Below are 21,065 nucleotides of genomic sequence, written 5' to 3'. Positions count from 1 at the left end.
GGGAGGGGCGTGGGTGTGGGGCGGGGGAGGGGGGGGGGGGGGGGGGGGGTCTCCATTTTCCTTTTTGTATGAGAGAACAATTCATCCTTTAAACACTTGAAAACATCAAAACCAAGCACGTTTCTGAGAGGCCTGTGTGAAAAACAAGAAGTCTGACTCTCTCCTGCCGTTGGTGTGTTCCCCCCCAATTATTCCACAAACAGTCGAGGCATGTGGCCTCATTAGCCTCATTAAAGCAATTGAGTAATTATCGCACACACCTGCCACCTATCAGCTGTTGTTTTCCAAAGTTTCTGCATCCCTGGTTTAAGAGCTTAGATTTTGCTTTGTTTCTGCCGGATCTGTTCTCTGCTCCTCCTGATGTCTGCAGATCAAATGCTAACCATTTGACAGATCGGAAAATGTTCCTTATGAATATATAAATAACTGTTGACAGTTATGTATGGGTTTGTGTGTGTGTGGATTATGATTTGAACTGTACTTATCCTAGAAACCGACCCATATGGACAGTTATTTTGTACTGAACTGAAACCGACCCATATGGACAGTTATTTTTCAGTAAAACGCTGTGACTCTGGCTCTAGCGCTGTCCATGGTGCTGAAGTTTCTGTTTTCCCCCAACACAGTTAATTGAAATTAAACTGGAGTCACACTGGCAATAAATAATGAAATCAATCAATAGAGAAAAGCAGATAGCAGCAGCATTACCATCTCACACTAGGCATCAAAGCCCAGTTGTGTAATAATGTCTTCAAGCTTTACTTTAATTTGTTGTCTCCTGGCTCTATGGTAATTATAACACCAACACAGACAGCAATGCTGTTGTTCCCTGGTGTTAAGGCAGCCATTAGTAAATTTATGGTCTGTGTTGCACCCCTCTGTACTCAGAATGTGGGGGAAATAAATTTACAAGAACTGCTCAAAATATGATGTAACAAACTACACTTTTAATAAAGGTCTAATAAGGTTTTATTTATCGCACGTCTTCTGTCTTGTGTCTGGTTGAATCTGACAGTGTTTCTGAACACAGGTGGCGTACACGCCCTGACGTTGTCCTTTGTCCTAACCCCTGTTGTGAATGTGGGCGTTGTGGTCTTTGTATTTTCTGTGTTTCTGTAAAACTGACTTCAGTCTGTTATCAAAGGTGGGTCGGGGGTTATTATCAATATCTTCCTGACTCCCACCTCTTCTGTTTGTGTTTCCTTTTCATGTGTCCTCCCAACTTTAACACTAAATAGTGATTTTTTTCCCCCCTCCTGCAACCAGGACCATAGTTCAGCACCATGGACAGAGTAACACATTTTCATTGATGGTACATGTGCACAGTTATGAAGTATATAATCAGTGTACTTTATTAGCATTTTTGCTGTATTTGCTCCATAATTATTTTTTGTTTACCACATTGATGGTCTCTACCACAGTCCAGAATGGACGCAGAGTTAATTCAAAGTAAATTGAGACTCCTTATTAACAGTAGGTATATATGTTAAAGTAAATGCTTGATTGCCCCCTGCTGGGCTGGTTTAATTGTTCAGTTCCAGTTTTCTTACAAATTCACAAAACCTAGATTTAAATCAGAATAAAATCATAGTGTCACACATTTCATCCTTTAACTGTTTTTAAACCATTAAAGGACATTGTTTAAAAAAAAAGTAGGATTTCTGATCTCCACGGACACACACTCAGGGGAAGTGTGTTTTAACAGAATTGTGCTAGAAACAGGTTCAGGTGTGAGATATTCAGCGCTCTTGGAGGAAGGAAGTTTGTAATGAACAAGTTTTAGTTTTGGTGAACTGTCCATGGTAGTGGACACCAGGGGGAGACAAGGACAGCATACCATAACTTTCTGCTTGTTTATTGTCCACTAAGTATAAACCTACTCTCCACACCATCTAATTACAGTGTGGTCTGACTCCTGCTGTTAGATGTGTGAATCCAGTTAGTGTATCTTCTGTTGTTAAACTGGTAACGATGATGTTTGTATGTCAGATGTTCTGTATAAAGATGTGTTATAGGATAACACCAAGATCACACCTTATCACCAAATATAATGTTGACACAGTACTGGAATATAATCATACATGTATGTAGAGAGTATTTGCTAAAAGAAGGAAACAGTAGCACCACCTGTGAAAAGTGGTAGACTTAAAGCTAAATGTGACTTGGTCTGTGTGAAACCACCTGCAGCTCAATGTAAAAAACACTAAGGAAACTGGTCCGAGAGGTCAGTGACCCCCATTTCTATCCAGCGGTCAGAGTGGACACTGTTGAGGAAAAGAAGTACTCTAGGTGTCTACATGGACGACAAACTGGACGGGGACAGTGACGTCCTCTACAACAAGGGTCCAAGTCGGCTCTGTTTCTTAATCTCAGGTCCTTCAACATCTGTCAAATGCTTGTGAGGAAGTTTTATTTTTACTGTTGTTTCCGGTGCTGTCTCATATTCTGCTCCATGCCGGGGCAGCGGTCTGAGGGTGGCAGCGGTCTCAGGGTGGCAGCGGTCTCAGGGTGGCAGATGCCACTGGACGTGGTGGGGCTTGATTTAGACTCTCTGACGGTGGTGTCAGAGAGAAGAATGCTGTCAAAGTTCAGGTCTCTCTTGGACAGTGACTCACACACAGCCTTGGTCACCAGACTCTTTAAACCTGCTGCTGTAACTCTACACCTGGTGTCGGATGGACTTGTTGTTATGGTCATATTGACTATTTTTTACATTTCAAAGCTATTTGTCTATTTCTCATGTACATTTCTAATGCTCCTCCGGGGGCCAGGACTCCATTGATTTCACCACAGAGATCAATAAAGACGAACGATCAGGATTGTGACCAACAATACTCATGACAGGAAAGTCTGCCGATAAAGTTCGTACCAAACGTTGTTTCATATTTTTACTAGGTGAAACTAAATTGGAATTAGCATAAAAAAAACATGAAAAAATTGAGGAAATACAGTCATTAAAAAAAACTGCCGTAGTTTTCATTTTAGGCGATAATACGATGACAGCTCTATATAGAAAAATGTTCATTTTTGTTTGACGACGGTGAAAGTCCAAACTCATTATAGAAGTCTCACACAGACACACAGAGAAGTTCCTGTGTGTGTGTGTGTGTGTGGGGGGGTGGAGGTTCTATGTCATGTAGGGAATTTTAAAAAGACAGTCTTGTATGATCTCTTCAAGAACTCTCCTGGCTGATTTAAATTCAGAAGTTTGACCCCGTGAAGCCTGCCATGCATAATCTATGACACTGTGCTCATCACAAAGTTCCTTTCTTACTTTCAGGGGAATAGATTTTGTAGTCCCCTGTGTGAGCCGAGGTTCATTCACAGGAGAAGGTGCTGCAGTTCTGCTCTGCCGTGGCATACTCCCTGTCTCTGTCACTTCTTTTTAAATTCTCTTTTTGTCTTTCTCCTCTAAACCCTCTCCGCTCACTCTGTACTCTGCGCTGTATTACTCACACCTTTACTGTATATCGGCTCACAAAGTCACATTTCTTGCCTGAATTTTGCCTTTTTACCCACAACCGTTGACGTTGTCGTTGTGGAAACACACGTCTTTGTGCTGTGACTTTTCCCTGTTTTTCATTTTGTTTCTTTTCCCCCCATTTTGTCTGCATCAGTGTGAATCTGCAGCTGTTAGTGACGGTCTTTTCTACCTCCTCCTCCTCCTGACTTCTCCTTGTTCCCTCTTCAAGATCCGTTGTTAAAAGAAACAATCTGGAAATAGAGCTAGGAGACCAGATTCATTCTGACTGAAAGACCTGGAACCACAGAGTCACAGCCTCTGTCTATGGTTACAGGCAGAAAACACAGTGTTTCCTCACTGTGCACTAATGATGGGAGCATAGATCAGTGGTATCAATATATCAATGCAATTGAATCTAAATTACAATATCGCCGTTTGTACTGATTTAACTGATTCAACGTCAGCACTGATTTATTCCTGCAGATTTAAACCAGGTTTTTAATCTCTTCTTGTTTTTGTCCTCGTCTCAGGCTCTCGCCCACGTGACTGCGGAGATCTGTACGCCAGTGGTCAGCGAGAGGATGGCATCTACTCCGTGTTTCCGCTTCACCACCCGACAGGTTTCCAGGTCTACTGTGACATGACCACGGACGGAGGAGGCTGGACGGTAAGTTCTCTTACAGTAAACTGCATCTTTATAGCAGTGAAAATAAAACAGTTTATCAGTCGTTGCATTTTTACAAGAGTTGTAAAGAACCAGCGAGGATTTATGGAGAAACAGCAGAACTGCTGAGTCATAAAAGCTTCGTTCAAAACCTTGAATATTTATCCACTGCCATTTTGGATTCATTTTCAAGTAAGACGTCGCTGTGTGAAAGGTAGAATTACAGTGAGCAGTGTAGACACAGAAATGTGAATGTCAATGAACCACTTCATACTGGGTTAATCTAATGAAATGTCATTTTATTAAATGTCAAGTTTATGAAGTTGGTTTAGTAAATGGAGTTGGTTTGTTTAACATCCAGTGAAGTAGACACACAGCAGATGTAGCTTGGTGTGATATTATTCACAGCTCCTTCTTTTTTTTTTTCTTCTGACTCCGATGATAAAAGTCATCATTTTGTTTTGCTCGTCTCTGGTTTCCACCTCGCTGAACCCCACGTGTTTGTCGATGTAAGAGGATGGAAATAGAATGGACACTGATAGAGATATTTAGAGGTGCTAAATGTGTGTGCTCGTCCCCTGATCAAATACGTGGCCTGTCACTTGTCTGGCCTCGGCGAGTAAACATAATTGTTTGACGGAGACTGTGTACTGGAGGCGGCGCGTCTTTGGGGAACGAGAGACAGCAAAGTGAGCAAACATTGACACAGAGCTGTTTGAAGTTATATTTGGAAGTGTGTGGTTTAGATCTGTTCTACACACACACACACACACACACACACACACACACTAGTCTTACTGGTTGGAGACGTTCACTTTCCCTTGTTCTGCTGTAGCAGCGCAGTCTCAGGGTGGAGGACAGTTTAAATGATGAGGTTTGAATTGACACCAAATAAACCGTCCACCCAATAAAGACATGGAAAAACTGTCAGGTCAATAATTTTTTTTTTTTTTTAATATCTAATTTTGAACATTCTCTAAATGTGCAGTTATAGAGAAATATATTGATTTGAGCTGCATCTGACTTCCTGCAGGGGAGTTATTTTTTAAATAAAATTTACTTATTTTTACTGCGTTACAATCGCAGTGAAGCCACTGCTCAGACCGACTGGATTCAATTAAAGTCAAATGCCTGTTGCACATATCAAATATAAGTGACTTCTGCACTGGCAGAATGGGGATTTGTCAGTGTACGTGTGTGTGTGTGTGTGTGTGTGCACTTGTAAATCTGTGTCTAACCATGTGAGATAGGCAAGGTCGCAGCCTCCTGTCACCAAACAAAGCAAATCTGTCCGAGTGACAAAGTGCTCACCAAAGCGTGATGGACGAGCGCTGCACACACGCCTGTCAGTGGACCAATGCATCTGTGCCTGCGCGCCTATCTGTGCAAATTAGTTTTGGTGCCAAACTTCGTGTTCTCTGGAGGAGCGTGTAATTAATTCTTGTACGTTTCCTTTTTTTTTTTTTTCTCCTAATTATAAAGAAGCACTGTTTCCTCCTGTCGCCCCATTGGAGGATTCATATAAGCTCAGATTCAGGGGCTGAAGTAGAAGTTAGCGATCTCTGTCAGGTGTGTTCAGCTGATCTCTGTAACAGATGAGTGTGGTGTGATCCAGACGGGACGGTGGGTGAGTGGAGAGGTTTGCTGGCTGTCTGATAGCTAATCTTAAATAAGGAATGAGCCATATGCTGCCACCTCATTAGCATACTTTGACATCTCACAGCACTGTAACCGAGGCTGCTGCTGCTGCAGACGGGCTGAAAGAGGAGCAGCAACAGGGAGGGAGGAGGAGGAGGAGGAGGAGGAGGAGGGGAAAAAACAATATGAATCTGATACGGAGAGACACTGAAAGTGAGACACGCTGCAGCCCAACAGGAGAACATTCTCTCCCATATTCCTGTAATGACTTCATTCAAATTATAAACCGCAATAAAACGTGTTCCCGTCGTTTGTCAGAGCAGTAAAAGCAGTAGCCCTCGGGTCGCTGCTGGGAAATACGGTGTGTGACAAACGGAGACTCGGTGTTGGACGTCAGTCAGAGGAACTGGAGAATCTCTCAGTGGTGACCTTTAGAAAATGTCTGTTCAAGCCTCTTTACACACGTCTGATCTCATCATCAGTCTCCGACTGAAGTCGCTCGTCGGCTCACCAGCTGTTTCTTCACGTATTTGTGTTCATTTAAATGCACCCAGTCACACCAACTCTCTCTCACCGCTGAAGAAGACATTTATTTCCCCTTCCCTCTTCACAGACCCTTTACTTTACATCCTTATCAAGAACAAAGTAGCCGTAAAAAACGGGATAGCGTTTTAATTAATTCTCCACTAAATAATAGAATCGGTGGAATGTGTTTTTTCCCCCAATTGCCCATATCTTTTGCAATGTATCCACATTAATTAAAATGCTGACTTATCAGCAGCGCGGTTTAAATAGTGAGGTAATTTCCTGCAGGTCGCCAGAAGAAACGTACGACATGACATTATGTTGCTTCACTTAAAAAAAAAAGAGAGAGGGAACACGATAAAGAAGGAAAACGCACAAACTAAGTAGCTTAAAGCTGCAGACGACAGAAGAATAAATCTATGTGTGTGTGTGTGTGTGTGTCGGAGGGGGGTCTGAGGGTACGGCTGCTGCTGACACATCCAGAATAACTTAAACAGAGGCTGGGGAGATTACTGGAAGACACAAACCGTAGATCAAACTTGGACGTGGAGCTCATCACTGTACACTCTGACTGAACAGTTCAACACAGTGGAACGAATCCTTTCATATTCTCTGCTTGATGAGACAATACCAGTCAAAATGTTCTCAGACAAATTCAACAAAAACATCATTCATCAAACTCACTTTCTTTTTTGTCTTTTTTGTCTTTAATTTGAGCCTAAAAATGAACACAAGCAGTGAATTAGACTTTCACACCAGGTCTCCTCCTCCTCCTCCTCCTCCTCCTCCTCCTCCTCCTCATTTGTGAGTCTTCTAAAGACTAAAGCTCACAGTTTCAAAGGTCCTAGCTATAGCTTAAACCATGGTTGAAAGGTTCAGAAACCTCAGAGCACAGATCAGTGTTTGACACAGATATGATAAAACTGGTCAGAGCCGTTTGAGTCACACGACAGATTTAAGAATGTTTTCGTTTTTTAGGACCAAAAACCTTTTGAACTGGATGGTCAGGTGGGTTGGTTTTAGCCCGCGGGCCGCCAGCAGTGATATGACAGGTGACCGCAGTGACATCCGTAAGCATTATTCAGGACAAAAGTCAACTGGACATTTTCATCCAACTGTTTTATTGTCACTTCTGTTTGTCTTTCTCTGTTGAAGAAATGTCACGTTGTTCACAGGAGTTTACGGCAGCCTCAGTTTAAAAAGACCAGCAGAACACAGCTGTCACCACCGCCTGTGGTTCTAATGTACGGTCTGTGGTCCATAGTCAGAGGAACAGTGGGCCGGGGGTGGGGGGGGGGTCCTGGGTGAACTCTGGGTCATCAGAAGTTAAGAAGTCCACCATGAGCCCACCTGTAATATTAGCTCTGCTGTTTAAATGAATCGACATGTATGTCGTAGCACCGGTCACGTCACTGCTGAGCTTTTACTCAGTTCGTCTGAATTCTTTCAGAGTAAATCCAGCGTGACATACTTCATATAGGGTATAAATGTAATCATCAACTATAATATTAATCCCACAACAGTCTCTTACATCCAGCTCTGGTTATTGTTTCTGTGTTTGAGTGTATTCCACGGGGCATCTTTAAAGCCAATTCAATGTGCTATTGAATTTTCACTTTCAGAATTAAGTGTTGGTTTGGCAGTGGGACGAACATATTGTTCTGAGTTTTTACAGATACAGTTACACATCAGCGTGAACGTACCTCCGGAGCTTGAACTGGAGCTGCTGATAGGTGAGCTGTCAGTGTGCAGTGGAAGTGAGTGAGATAATGAGTATTGGTTGATTTGGAGGGCTGTCACAGGAAATTGCTCAGTAAGTCTCTGTGACCGTAACTCAGGGCTTGAGCGTCAACAGATGGAGGAGGGACGATAACAGTGAGGACGTTAAATTCTAGACTTCTGGTCCTCCGCATAAACCCCGGAGACACCACATCATCACCGTCTTCTGACTCCGCTCTCGTCTTGTTTCATTCACAATAATATGACGACGTTATCTGGTGAAATTTGTTGTCATAATCTTGCGACTGTTGCAGGATTCAGGGGTGGGTTCTCGGTTTACGGCATCATCGACCAACAGCGTTTCGTGGTTACGTCGCCATCTCCCACAAATGTATCATATGGTGTTGTTCCTTCATTCCGACACATTGAAGCACATTTTGCATGAAGAACAAGTTGGTGAATGAAGCGGACAAATCGTCATGACATCGTCAGTCAATCTACGAGAATGAATCTAAAGATTTAGCAGCGCTATACGTGCAGGGCGGTTTTGTTTACTTTGGCAGGTTGTAGTTTATATTGGACTGTGGTTGTAGTTTATATTGGACTGTGGTTGTAGTTTATATTGGACTGTGGTTGTAGTTTATATTGGACTGTGGTTGTAGTTTATATTGGACTGTGGTTGTAGTTTATATTGGACTGTGGTTGTAGTTTATATTGGACTGTGGTTGTAGTTTATATTGGACTGTGGTTGTAGTTTATATTGGACTGTGGTTGTAGTTTATATTGGACTGTGGTTGTAGTTTATATTGGACTGTGGTTGTAGTTTATATTGGACTGTGCTCCATTCGCTTTTGTGTTGTTTTTTTGTGATTCATTTTCCCCTTCATTACGGCTCCCAAGCAAAAGCCCGACTCTTCTGATGTTTTCGTGTCTTAGATCAGGGATGGGTAAAGTTTTTAGCTCACAGGTGAAACTAAGGTTCAAAATTTGACTGGAGGCTGGTTCAGTATTGGTTGGATGTTGGAAGATGGGCAAAAATAATTCAAGTAAAATCTACGAGAATGAATCTAAAGATTTAGAGATAATTTAATGCTTGAAATAGAAGGATGTTTGATGGGCTGGATTGGAAAGTCAAGGGCTCTATCTGGCCCACGGGCCTTAGTTTGGCCTTAGTTTGGCCTTAGTTTGCCCAGGTCTGACCTAGGTCATGATGTTACCACTGTGTTACCGTAGGTGGGTCACATTGGTACATATGTACAGCATGTGAGTTCAGACTTACAGTAGAGATCGATTTACATCGTGACATTTGAACATGAGTGTGACGTAAGCCGAGGACCGCCTGTGTTTATTATATCCTCAGTCTGACCCTGGTATTCCGTGGTGCAAAGTTATGTTAATTAAAAATGAACTACATTTACTTTTTCAAAATGGACGCTGTTTTACGTGAACTATAAAAATGATGGGGTCAAAACATTCGCTGCTACGGTCGCTACAAAATATTAATTTGATTTAAAGTGAGCGGGTTGAAAGTTTGCAAACTCACTTGACAGTTTTGTACAAAACTTCTTAAAACATTTACACTCCACTCTAAATGTGCCATCGTTCTCCCCGCTCACTGTTATGCCCGTGCCCTGACATGAGATATTAGCGGTCTACAACATTACTGAAGTCGGAACCCGTATTAAAAATATATACGTCCATGTCGTTAACAGAACATATGAGGGTTTATTTGAGGACATCACTCAGATGTGAAAACCCTTCGCGGATGTGAACGGCCTCTCTCCGCGCTGGGAGTTTTCAAATCAAGTACAGCCTTAAAGCTAAGGGCTAATGTTTTCTATTATTTACCATTTTATTTGTTAAGAGGAAGGGGCTAAAAATGACCAGAGCATGAATAATAAACGAGTGTAGATACAGTATATATCAGAGTGCTGCGCAGCTATGTAATCAAATGGTGCTTTTATCAGAAGCGCTGGAATCGCACTCCCAATATTTAATTCAGCCAAGAACTGAAATGTAAAAGTCAGACATTGAACGTAGGATTCTGTTCATATTCTGCCACTCTGTACGAAGCCTGCAAAACCTTTTAAGGTTTTTGTAGCGTTCCGGTAAAGATCTTTATCCACTGTTAAGGTTCGTGAAAATTTCATGTCTATTTGTTCAGCGGTTTGGAAAAAAGAATAAACAAGAATAAAACACGTTTTATTTGAAAAGTCAGGAAATGGAAAAGTTTCAGGTTCAACATTTGTCAAAGTGCACTTTGTTTTATGTTCTTGTCCAGACATTTAAACTTGTGTTTGTTTGGGGGGTTTTTTTCCTGTATTTTGTTTAACAAGGACGCTGACATTTATACGTGACCTCATTAGTTGGGACGAGCCGACAGGTTATTGTGTTGCTGAATGAGAACAGGAGCTGTCCACTGGTGGCATTATCACAGACAGTGTCAGACATGTCCTTAGGTTATTAGTGCCATTAGCTGAGGCCGGCTGCAGATTAGTGTGAGAGTGTGTATAAAAGGTGTGTGAGGAACATGTGCTGATTTTATCAGTTTTTCCCTCTCCTCCATAAATCAACACATTAATGGGCAACAGTGCTGCAATGGATGACTGGTGTTTGACTGTCCGTCCAGACAGACGTCCCTGTATCTGTCTGTCTGTCTGTCTGTCTGTCCAGTGGTTGGTCCGTCCTTTTATCCTTCTATCTAGAACAGGGCTGTGAACCTCATCTTGATTCACAGGCCGCATACAACATACAGTAATTAGACGGTGGATGGCGCCAGTACAATCATCACATGATTATAACTATAAATAACAAGTCCATGTTTTTCCCCTTTGTTTTTCATTCAAAGAAATACAAATATATTAGATATTTATTGTTATTTATTCATATCCAATTAAATTTAATTTGTTAAAAAAAATATCCTGAACATTAAGTGTTTCATAAAATGATATATATATATATATATATATATTAAGAGGGCCAGACTTGACACCCTAGTGCATTGTTTCCCAAAGACTGGGTCGCTACCCTCAGGTGGATCGCAAGAGTTTTTTGTTTTGTTTTTTTGGGGTCGTCTCGCATCATGTTTCCCAGAGTTTACCAATAATGTCCCCAGAAAAAAAGTTTGGGAAACACGGCCCTAGCGGGCTGGTTTTGGCCCATGGGCCGTATGTTTGGCACCCCTGATCTAGAACATGATGTCTGTAAATAAAATGCCCAAATCCACCTATGAATATTAATCTACCAGACAGTGATCTAGGTACTGACACAGTTGATTTTTTTTTTTTTTGTCAAAATAAAATTGAAATTGATCCCCGTCGCCCATTACAGAGTTGGGAGACGTTCAAATTGAGTCTGTAAAGGTCGTACAAGTCACTGTCTGCAGTTAATAAAATTGTGAAGTCCAAGGGCGTGAGGAGCAATTTTTTTTTCCTCCCATGCTGTTGCAAAAGAAAAAAAATCCTCGCTTTATAAAATATAAAAAGAATTTGTGCACAATTGGGTGCAGTTGTGGAGACAACTAGTGGCAAAAAAAGATTTCTTTTCTTTTTCTTTTTCTTTTTTACTTAAAAATGATATTAAGAGTTTAAATTGATATTTTGTAAGGCTTTTTTTTTTCAAGGTCAGTTTTCCATCACTGTCTGAAACCATCATACGGTGGGATAAAGGTGTATTTCATGTATTTCCAATTCCTTCCTTCCCTCTTTCCTCCCATCCTTACTCACAGTTACCACTGCTGAGCAACTGTTTTTCCCAGGCGCTCATCTAAAATTTTTGGACTCTAAGCAAAAACCAAACAGTGTTGACCTTGCTGCTTTAAATCCCCCAACGCAAAGAGATAAACAAGGTTTCTCATTTGTACAGTGTTTCAAAAAAAAAACCCAAAAAAACCTGGTAACTGCTCAGAGCCAGGCTGCGTCGTTGTACTCGACTACATGTAAATGCAGAAATGGTGTTTGCGTGCATGTCTGCGAGGGGCGGAGGGCTGAGGGGGAGGGGAGGAGGGGGAGGAGGGGGCTGCGAGATAGTGTGTTTGTGACTGATTGTGTTTCTCCTTCTGTTCCCATTTGCTGCTGCTGTGTACAAAGCACATCTGTCTTTCTGATAGGATTATAAAACATCCACCAACAGATGTTTGCAGTCCTTCTTGAAGATAGAAATTCTACAGAGTGCTGTAGATTTACGAGCGCTTTCATCACACATTGTTGAATTTGTCAGCATCTCATCAATAATGTTAACAAAGTAATCACGTTTTGGTTTTTTGTGTTGCTGTTTTTTTTTTTTTTTTTTTCCCTCAACATCTTCTGCTCACATTTCTGATCTATTTCAATGAAGTTATGAAAAAGTAAGGTGGGGGTGGGGGGTGGGGGGATGGTAGTACTGCTGTAGTACTTAGTCATACACTCATTAATGAGCTTTAGTTCTCCTTTACAGCAGATCGTCCTGTGATTATCAGCTGAGTTCTGGATTTGTGTGTAACTTTGGTGACACCTGCGGTCAAAGTGCCCCACATGTTGACTGAGTGCCAACCCCCACCCCCACCCCCATTATCTGATGAGCTGCTGGAACATGTCTCAGTTTCCACCCAGTCATTTGCCCACCTGTTAATGTGCCCCAGTAACCTCTGTACGGGGGGTATTTCCTCCGTGACTGTGGCCTGTCAGTCAGTGTGTTTGTCCTTCCTGATGGTATGATCCCATTAGCTGAGAGAAACCTCGCGGAGGAGCTCAGGGCTGCCTGTTAAGTAGCTCCACATCAACATCCCTGCTCTTTAGCCTCTAGGCTGCGTTTAAGTGAGATTTTCTTGATTTGAATAATAATTTTACTGCTGGCAAAATAACTGGATTTTTTGGAGGGATGGGGGGGGGGTTCTATCTTATGAAAAATCCTTGAATTCTTTCTAGTCTGCTTTTAAAAAGTCTGCTTTTAAAAAGACTGACGTTGAAGTCATTATCAGAATCAGATTTTTTTTTTTCATGTTTTGTTTACGCTCTTTCCAAGGAAGATGTTTTTGCTGCCCACACCAACAGTTGTGACAGTGTTTGCACCAAGGTCATGATTTTTTGCGGAAAAATTGAATCTATTCCAGCTGACCTCACATGACCTCATTGTAAATCCTGGGAGAGATTGTGTCATCAGGCTCTTCATGACAGATAAGTTAAAGGGGCCTCGGGTCACCGACCGGGCTGAGAACTGACCGCACGGTGTCAAACAGAACCACTTATGATACATAACTCAAGAGCAGATTAAGTCTTGACTCTTCAGGTCAACACCCAGCATTTTCTCCTCCACCTGGAGAGTAAATGACGCCTTCACAGTGTATCAGTGTATGTATCGTACAGAGGGTTAACTGATGGAAGCTCTGTGTGGGCTGCGTTTAAACGTGTTCACCTGTAAACTTCAGCCTTATTTCTTTTTAGTTTTTCTGAACCTAAACTGTAGAAATGCAAAAGAAGATTCTCTTTCAGGTCTCTGAAGGAAATAGCTGTACCATAGCGTGGTAGTGTCATTTATCTTCAATATTGATTTGCTTTTAATTGTGTCCAAGGCAGAGGTCTCAAACTGAAGTGAACTGGGGTCCAAGGTCGTCTCTGCAATCTCACTGAAGGACAAAAAAACAAAAACAACCACAGGATGACAGGATTATACTGACATCTATTTGCAGTGCCACATGTGTCTGGTTTACGGAGCACTTTTGGCCCACGGGCCAGGAGTTTGAGACCCCTGGTGTAAGGGTTTTCAACAGTAAGTGATTGATGTGATGATGTTTTCACTTCAATTTGAACAGAGGAAAAATACATTAGATCAGTAGATGTTGATGTGTTGAGTTGAGTGTAACACTATGACTGTGTTTATTATATGACGGGGTAATAATAATGACATTCAGTTGACAAAACTGTAGAACTGATTCATCACCTAAACTAGGTGGCGCTGGTGCAACATTCAGGTAGTAGAGCTACCATTAAAGCACCCCAAAAAGTCTAAGAGTGGGGGGGGGGGGGGGGCGGAGGAATAGGGGAGGGGGGGTGAACTTTTGTGGTCGACTGAAGGACACTTAACATAAAATCTTCTGGGGCTTTCCTTTTATTTTTTAGCACATTGTAGACAGACAGAAGTATAGTGTGTGACGTTTGACTTTGGGAAACATTAGCAGTATTTTGTGCAGCTAAATAACACCTTTTGACAGACTCAACCTATAGAACTGGGCATTTATTGTGTTTATAGCACCACCTGCAGGTGATGGACGGGAGCTACAGAGGTCTGATTAACAAACAGAATATTAATATACCAAGGCCCTGTCACGGTGCTGTGTCTGGTGTTCATCACTCGGTGTTTTTCATGAATAGGTCAAATTCATATGGTAATTTACAGACACTAACCTGTATTTAACCAGGTAAAGGTCTCATTACAAACATCATTTTAAAACTCGGTTAAATAAGGGAACAGAAAACTGGTCATACGTCACATGACACTCACACCCAAGGCCAGTGATGTAAGAGCGGGTGATAGAACCTTCTGTTGCAGCAGCAGGTGACATCAGCAGCCAGTATAACAAGCTAAGTCAATCTTGCCAACAGTCAGTCAACAGCAACAACTCTAATGAGAGGTGGATTTTTTTAAAGCACGTTAGCAGTGTTTTAACCCAGCATTAACATATGCCGACTCTGATCAATCAGAGGTGGACAGTTTGTTCACAGCTGGTACGAAGAAAAAGGGCTTTACATCATCCTCGGGCAACGACCAGAGATCAGACCTCACTTTCACATGCTTACATCATCTGTGACTGTACGGAGAAAATTATGTTTTTAAAATAGAGAGTAAGAGGGAAAACAGTGCAACGGAGTGAATGGCTGAGGGAGTTGACACACTGGTCTCTACAGTTCAGAAACAGTCCTGGTTACTATGGTGTATCAAGAATTATTCCTCACATGGGAAATGAAGAGATGTGTTATCGGATATTGTCAAGTTGTAACATGTCAGCGTTGGCCAGTGTTTCCCAGGCATTTGAGCAGCGTGGGCGGGTCATCTCATCATCTCCAACCCCAGACCAGACACACACACACACACACACTAACACAGGCTACACTACTACTGCAGTTCATTCATTTTCTTTGCCACCAATGGTGATGAGGAAAACACTTGTTCTTACCAGTTCCATTATCAAAACGAAGCCAACTTCAGTAGAGCTAGCCTCTCAGTGAAGCACTTAAACCTTATGGGCTATGATAACCCCAGAAACAGAGCGTCACAGAGACCCTGGCTGAGACCCTTCAGGATGCAGTTCTAAAGCTGTGGCGCCAGTACAGTAACCAAGTATGTATGATGGTACATGGTGGAAATGCTGATCATCCAGTTTTCCAATGACAATGTTCCCCTTAACAAAGGAACACTCTCCTAGAACCCAGAGTCCAGGTGTCCTTAATAGAACTTTTAATGGACACTCCAGCTCTGCAGAAGTGACAGGTGATGGTAGTTATGAAGCAGCTCCCTGTGAGAGTTGTGCTTTTTCGGCTTTGTAGAGAATGTGCAGCAACTTACATGAAGAATTAATCACCATCGAGCTGCAAAGGAAAAGGATGTGATCTGCAATCTGCAATCTGCACCGTAGAGACAAATTAAAGATGAGAGGAAGCTGAATTACAGAGCTCCCAGAGCATTTTCTTACTCCACAGATGATGTTAAAAAAAGAAATACTTTTGCAGAGCTTTGCTATATTGTTACTAGAACAACCAGGGTACATTCTGCATTATGGGGGGAGTGCGGGGGGGCACAGTACATAGTACATAGAAAAGGACCACACCTGTATGCTGCCATCTACTGATTTACAAGGGTGATTCAAACAGTTTCTTTTTTAATTTATATGTTAATTTCTGGTGTAAAATGTTGTGTCAAATATTTTAACAAAAGTCTCTGGGTTGTTTCCTACGCTACAGCGTTACATTTATGATCGGTTCTACTGTAGAAATATTAGATAACATACCCAATGTGATTCTCTCTATTGTTTCTCAAATGGCCCAAATTGGACCACTCTGAGGTTGTGTCTTGGCCGCATGTGGCCCACGGGCCCTATTTTGGACAAGCTGGTATCGCTGCATTTATTTCATTCTACAAAAAAAAAAAAAAGAAATATATGAAATGTGTAAATCTAAATCTAACAGCAGGTTATAAATAATATAATAATTGATGTGAATCAAATCAATCATCAAATTTTGACCTAAATTCAAAGGAAAACTGATCATTTGAGCTGTAACCTGTTTAGCCTAGCTTAGCCTAGCCTAACTACAATGTGGTTTCAGCCTCTTTTTTGTTTAGACTTTAATGGAGGATGTGAGGTCAAATAACTTTATTTTTTTGAGAAATCTTTTTGACTTCATCCTTGTACAACCTCACTACAAGGTGAACTTCGGACTGATTTTACAGCATCTAGTTGGGCGTTGTGTTCTATATGCTATAAAACACGAGGTCGTGCTACAGCCGCTAATAAATGACCGCTGTGTTACAAATGCATTTGTGAGTCGCTACATACGGCTAAAACAACACCTGCCCCTCACTCAAATAAAACGTGTCTGACCTTGACATAAAAATAACTTTGATGCAGAGCTCTACCCTTATGTTGGACACCGGGGGCAGGCATTTGTCAGTTAGGATGTTGAGCAGCGTCCCAGTGGAGGTCGTGCTTGTGTCTTTGTGTGGACTGGTGGTGCGATGACAAAGCAGCCAAGTGTCAGTAAAAATAAACCACAGACGATTAGGACGGTGGCAGTGACCGCAGAGGCACCTTCAGCCCAGTGCTGTGACCTCACCTTGTTTTCACACAGAAACAGTGCCAGGTGCGATGAAGGTTTGGTCTAAATGATAAATACATATCATTTGTGCCACAATGAAGAAATGACATTGATTAGTAATTTGATTTCCTTTGTTTAATGAGAACAGCAGTTTTGTAGAAATTCAGAGTCATTGTTCAGCAGCAGCGGTGCATGTGTTTACCCCATGGGGTTGAAAAATTGTTTTGTTTCCAAAATGGGAGTGCAGCAGAAAAACCACTGTTTACAAATGACAGTGTGTATTCCATTCATAATTAATGCTAACATGCTGCATTTAAACGAATGTTTAAATAAAAAATAAAATACTTGAAAATACTTTTTTATAACAATAATTCATAATAATTTCCCCTATGTAACAGCTAAAGAACATATTCCATAATAAAGCAATCATTTTATCCCATTCTTAATTTGTCATGCCCTCAAACTAATTGCAATGTTTATAACATTCGTTTGGCCTGTGGTACTAATTAGCCCTGAAGCCTTTAGCCTTTAGCCTTTTTGGTAATGAAACACTGGGATTTGAAGTAAGCAATAGAGATGAACCAATGAAAAGTAGGTAAAATTGTACCGCGCTTAACATCATTTTTTATCATTATAAATTTTAATTTTAAATCTAAATGCTCTGTTTCATTCATTTGCTGTAATAATAAAAGTTTAAAAAAACAACATTCCCTGTTTAACTGAACTGAGGCTACATTTGTGAACTCTTACTAATGTTTACAATCGTGATTTTGGACTAGAATCCACTGTGGCCCAGGAGCACACATTCATTCCAGTGGATCTGCTTGTTTCTTTATTGAAATGTCCTAACAGAAACCGACCAAACAGAACTGTAGAGATAATCTCAGACTCCTCCTCCAGTCTGTATGCAGTATTTCATTGGTCAGCTAACTGATTTCCCTCTTGGTACTAAAAAAATAAAAAATAAAATAAATCAAATGATTGCCTTTTACATTCTGATCTATTGTTGAGTCATGAGAAATTTAATTTTCTTGTTTTTTTTCATTTGGTCTGTGGCCATTGCCAGTCTGTTTAGAGGACTGTAGGAAAATGATTGTTTTGCTGTAAAACTACATATCTGCAGGACACACACACCTACCTCGCGGGTCAACATGCAATTACACCTTAGGGCTTCTCCAGTCTTATAAGTGCTCTTGACGTTGGAAGTGGCCTGGACAGCAATACCCCAGTGTTAACCCTAATCTGAGCTGAACTGCCTGTTGGTTAACCCTCTGCCGTGGAGTACTGTGACCACTGCCTGCTTTTTTATGTCGTGCTGACTCACAGTAACAGCCCTACAGCAGCAGCAGCAGCGGTAAATGCTGCAAAATAAATAAACTCGTTGAAAACTCTCCCAATATAATCTGGAGAGAAATGGTCAGCTGAGACGGAGAGTGGAGGATTCTAAATCAGAATCTTGGAGGGAAATAGAAGAAAAACAGGAAATATATACAAATGTAAGGATTTGATTTAACAGTTAAAATGTTAAAATAAAGACATGTACTTCATATGAAGGGCTGAATGTAATCAAATGTTATGTCAAAATGTTATTACAAATCACAACAAGTGATTCATAACAATAAATGGTCAAATCAAAAAAAGTTATTATAGTGAAAAGAAAAGTGATTCATAACAATAAATGTTCAAATAAAAAAAAGTTATTATAGTGAAAAGAAAACATTGCATTATTGCATTGTTTCCCAAAGACTGGGTCGCGACCCTCAGGTGGGTCACAAAAGATTCTTTTTTCAGGTCGTCTCGCATCCTGTTTCCCAGGAGTTTACGAATAATGTCTTTAGACTTGGGTCATGAAGGTTTGTGACTTTTAAAATATGGGTCCCCAGGAAAACAAAGGTTTGGGAAACACTGCATCATCGGGATCAATTCAGTGTCTTTGAACATGTCGTGACACAGACGCACACAACAACAACTTCCTGGGGAGCAGTGGTCACTTTTGGAATTGCACAAGGAACAAGTGAATCAGTGTTGGCTCAGTTGGCCATGGTGGGATTGGAACCTGTGATTCTTTGAACATGCTCTACCCTATAACCACTGAGCCACTGGCTGCCCCAACGTGGAGGAGCTATAGGAAACCCCATCTCAGCTTTGAATGGTTCCAGCCCACGGTGATTGTGTGCCATTCTAAATATCCAGCTCTATGCTAAGAACCTGAGTGGTTACTAACCAACCAGCTGTTCCCAAAAATGGGATTCTCCACTGATTCTCCTGGGAAGAATTCTGATCAAACACAGACTGTGCAGCAACACTGGGAGTTTTACTTCACAGTTACTCCCTGCTCCCATCACTGGTCCCATCACTGGTCCCATCACTGGTCCCATCACAGCTTTCATGGTTCTAATCTTCATGCCACGTCCCTCAGATTTAACCCCCCCACCGTGTCACCGTATGCTCCTGACATCATTCCTGACGAGCCTTGTTCTCCAAATACTTCTCCCCTGGGTGTCACTCTGCCGCAGGCGTTTTTGTTTTTTTTTTCAGTTTGTTTTCTTTTGCAGTTCTATTTTTTAAATGCGGTGCCTGTTGTTTATCACCTCATCAGGTGCTGCTCTGTGGATGCTGCTGTGCCTTGGTTAAGCCAATGAAAACACACACGCTTTACAAAATAAATATATGCATCTCAGCAGTACCCATAGACGCAGTAATAATTAAATCATGCGTATACTGCAAAGTATGGCCGTATCCCATTAGTCATTGTGCGGGGCTTTTCATTAGGGCTAATTAGACAGACAGGTCTGTTGGACTGCAGTGAAAAAGAAGCAGTTTTTGTTTATCTGTTGTTTCCTCTGTGGTTTGTTTGGTTGAGAAAGGACTTCGTGTGACTTTGTGCTTCCTGCTGCAGCGACTGTGAAATACAGTAAATATTTAGGGCTTAGAGGGGAAGGAAAATATTTATTTCTTTGATTAGGTCACGGACACCAAACTCGAGGCCCACGGGCTGGAAATGGGCTCACCAGACCCTACCATATCTGACCCTCACACCTGATGGATAATAACAGTGTAGGTCAGCTGAGTTTATATTGTTGATTTACCTGTTTTATTATGTGTTGGTACAGAGTAGGACACAAAAAAAAAAATCAATCAAATCAAATGAGGAAAGAGATACAACTACTATATTTATGTATATTATATACATATATACATTATATATATGTATAATTTATACATATACTGTGTTATAAATGTATATGTATATATATCATTATATACCATATACACTGTATATGGTATATGCACAGTTCTTATATACCCTATATATATATATATATATATATATACATATATATACAGTATATGTATATATATATATGTGTATATATATATATATATGTATAGGGTAAATAAGAACTGTGCGTATTTAAATAGTTTTTGTAGCGGGGTCATGTGTGGTTCAAAGGTTCAAGAGTGTCATCCTCGACTGCCGTGACTGCCGTCACAATGGTATCGAGTTTTTTGTCGAGTTCCGACTCGAGTCGTTCCCACATTACCTCCAGAAATGTAACAGTGAAGGAGCAGCTGCAGGTACACACTCCCTGCTGCTGACATTTCAGTATATAACATGATGAGGCGGCATTGTTTGTTCCGTCAAATGCCACAGCCTTTCCCTGGGGCCTTTTAAGTACACCTTGTTGTATTCCACGCAGAATTAGCCTTATTAGTGAGTTATCATCGCAGCACATCAGACTGAAAAGGTTTAATTAGAATTTGTCAACACTGCAGGTCCTTTTTAGTAATGTAAAGTGTTTATTGAAAACAAGACACATTTAGGTAGTTATTCAAACCATGGTTTGAAAAAAAATTAAAAAATAAAGACAGAGATTATACCAAAGTGCATTGTTTAAATAGCTGTTTATTTCCATGATAATGGTGTTAGGAAACAGAGCCATTGTCTGTCCTCAGTCTTTCACTCTTAAGGTTGATGTAGTGACTGTATTCATCTTTCAGACTCTCTGCTCATGAGCCTGATTTGTCTAATATCCTACGCTGCATACAGTAATGTTTCTGAACTAAGGGGCCACCGTACCTCTGGTGTCCTGGACTGTCCTGTTGCTGAATCTGTGGGTGAATGATTGATGACATTATTTAAAGACTCTGTGCTACATACCACAGATTATTTGACATTTCAATTTCCAATGTCAAATATTTAACCATATATCGTTATCTTAGATGGAATATTAGCCTAAAATAATATGTAAAGAAATATTACAGGGCC

General features: G+C 41.0%; 1 protein-coding gene across 4 annotated transcripts in view; it reads left to right on the top strand.

Moving 5' to 3' along the window:
* Window positions 1–21,065, top strand: part of fibcd1b (fibrinogen C domain containing 1b) — a 121,171-nt gene that overhangs the window by 67,427 nt on the left and 32,679 nt on the right. For all 4 annotated transcript variants that reach the window (XM_025062467.1, XM_017038968.2, XM_008325829.3 and 1 more), the window contains one exon: window positions 3,994–4,130. In XM_025062467.1, coding sequence (XP_024918235.1) covers window positions 3,994–4,130 — 137 coding nt within the window. The remainder of the gene's footprint in view (window positions 1–3,993; window positions 4,131–21,065) is intronic.

Source organism: Cynoglossus semilaevis, chromosome 14, assembly GCF_000523025.1.
Source record: "Cynoglossus semilaevis isolate Cse_v1.0 chromosome 14, Cse_v1.0, whole genome shotgun sequence".
Lineage (NCBI taxonomy): Eukaryota > Metazoa > Chordata > Actinopteri > Pleuronectiformes > Cynoglossidae > Cynoglossus > Cynoglossus semilaevis.
Note: the sequence above shows the minus strand (reverse complement) of the source record. Positions and strands in the feature narration are given on the sequence as shown.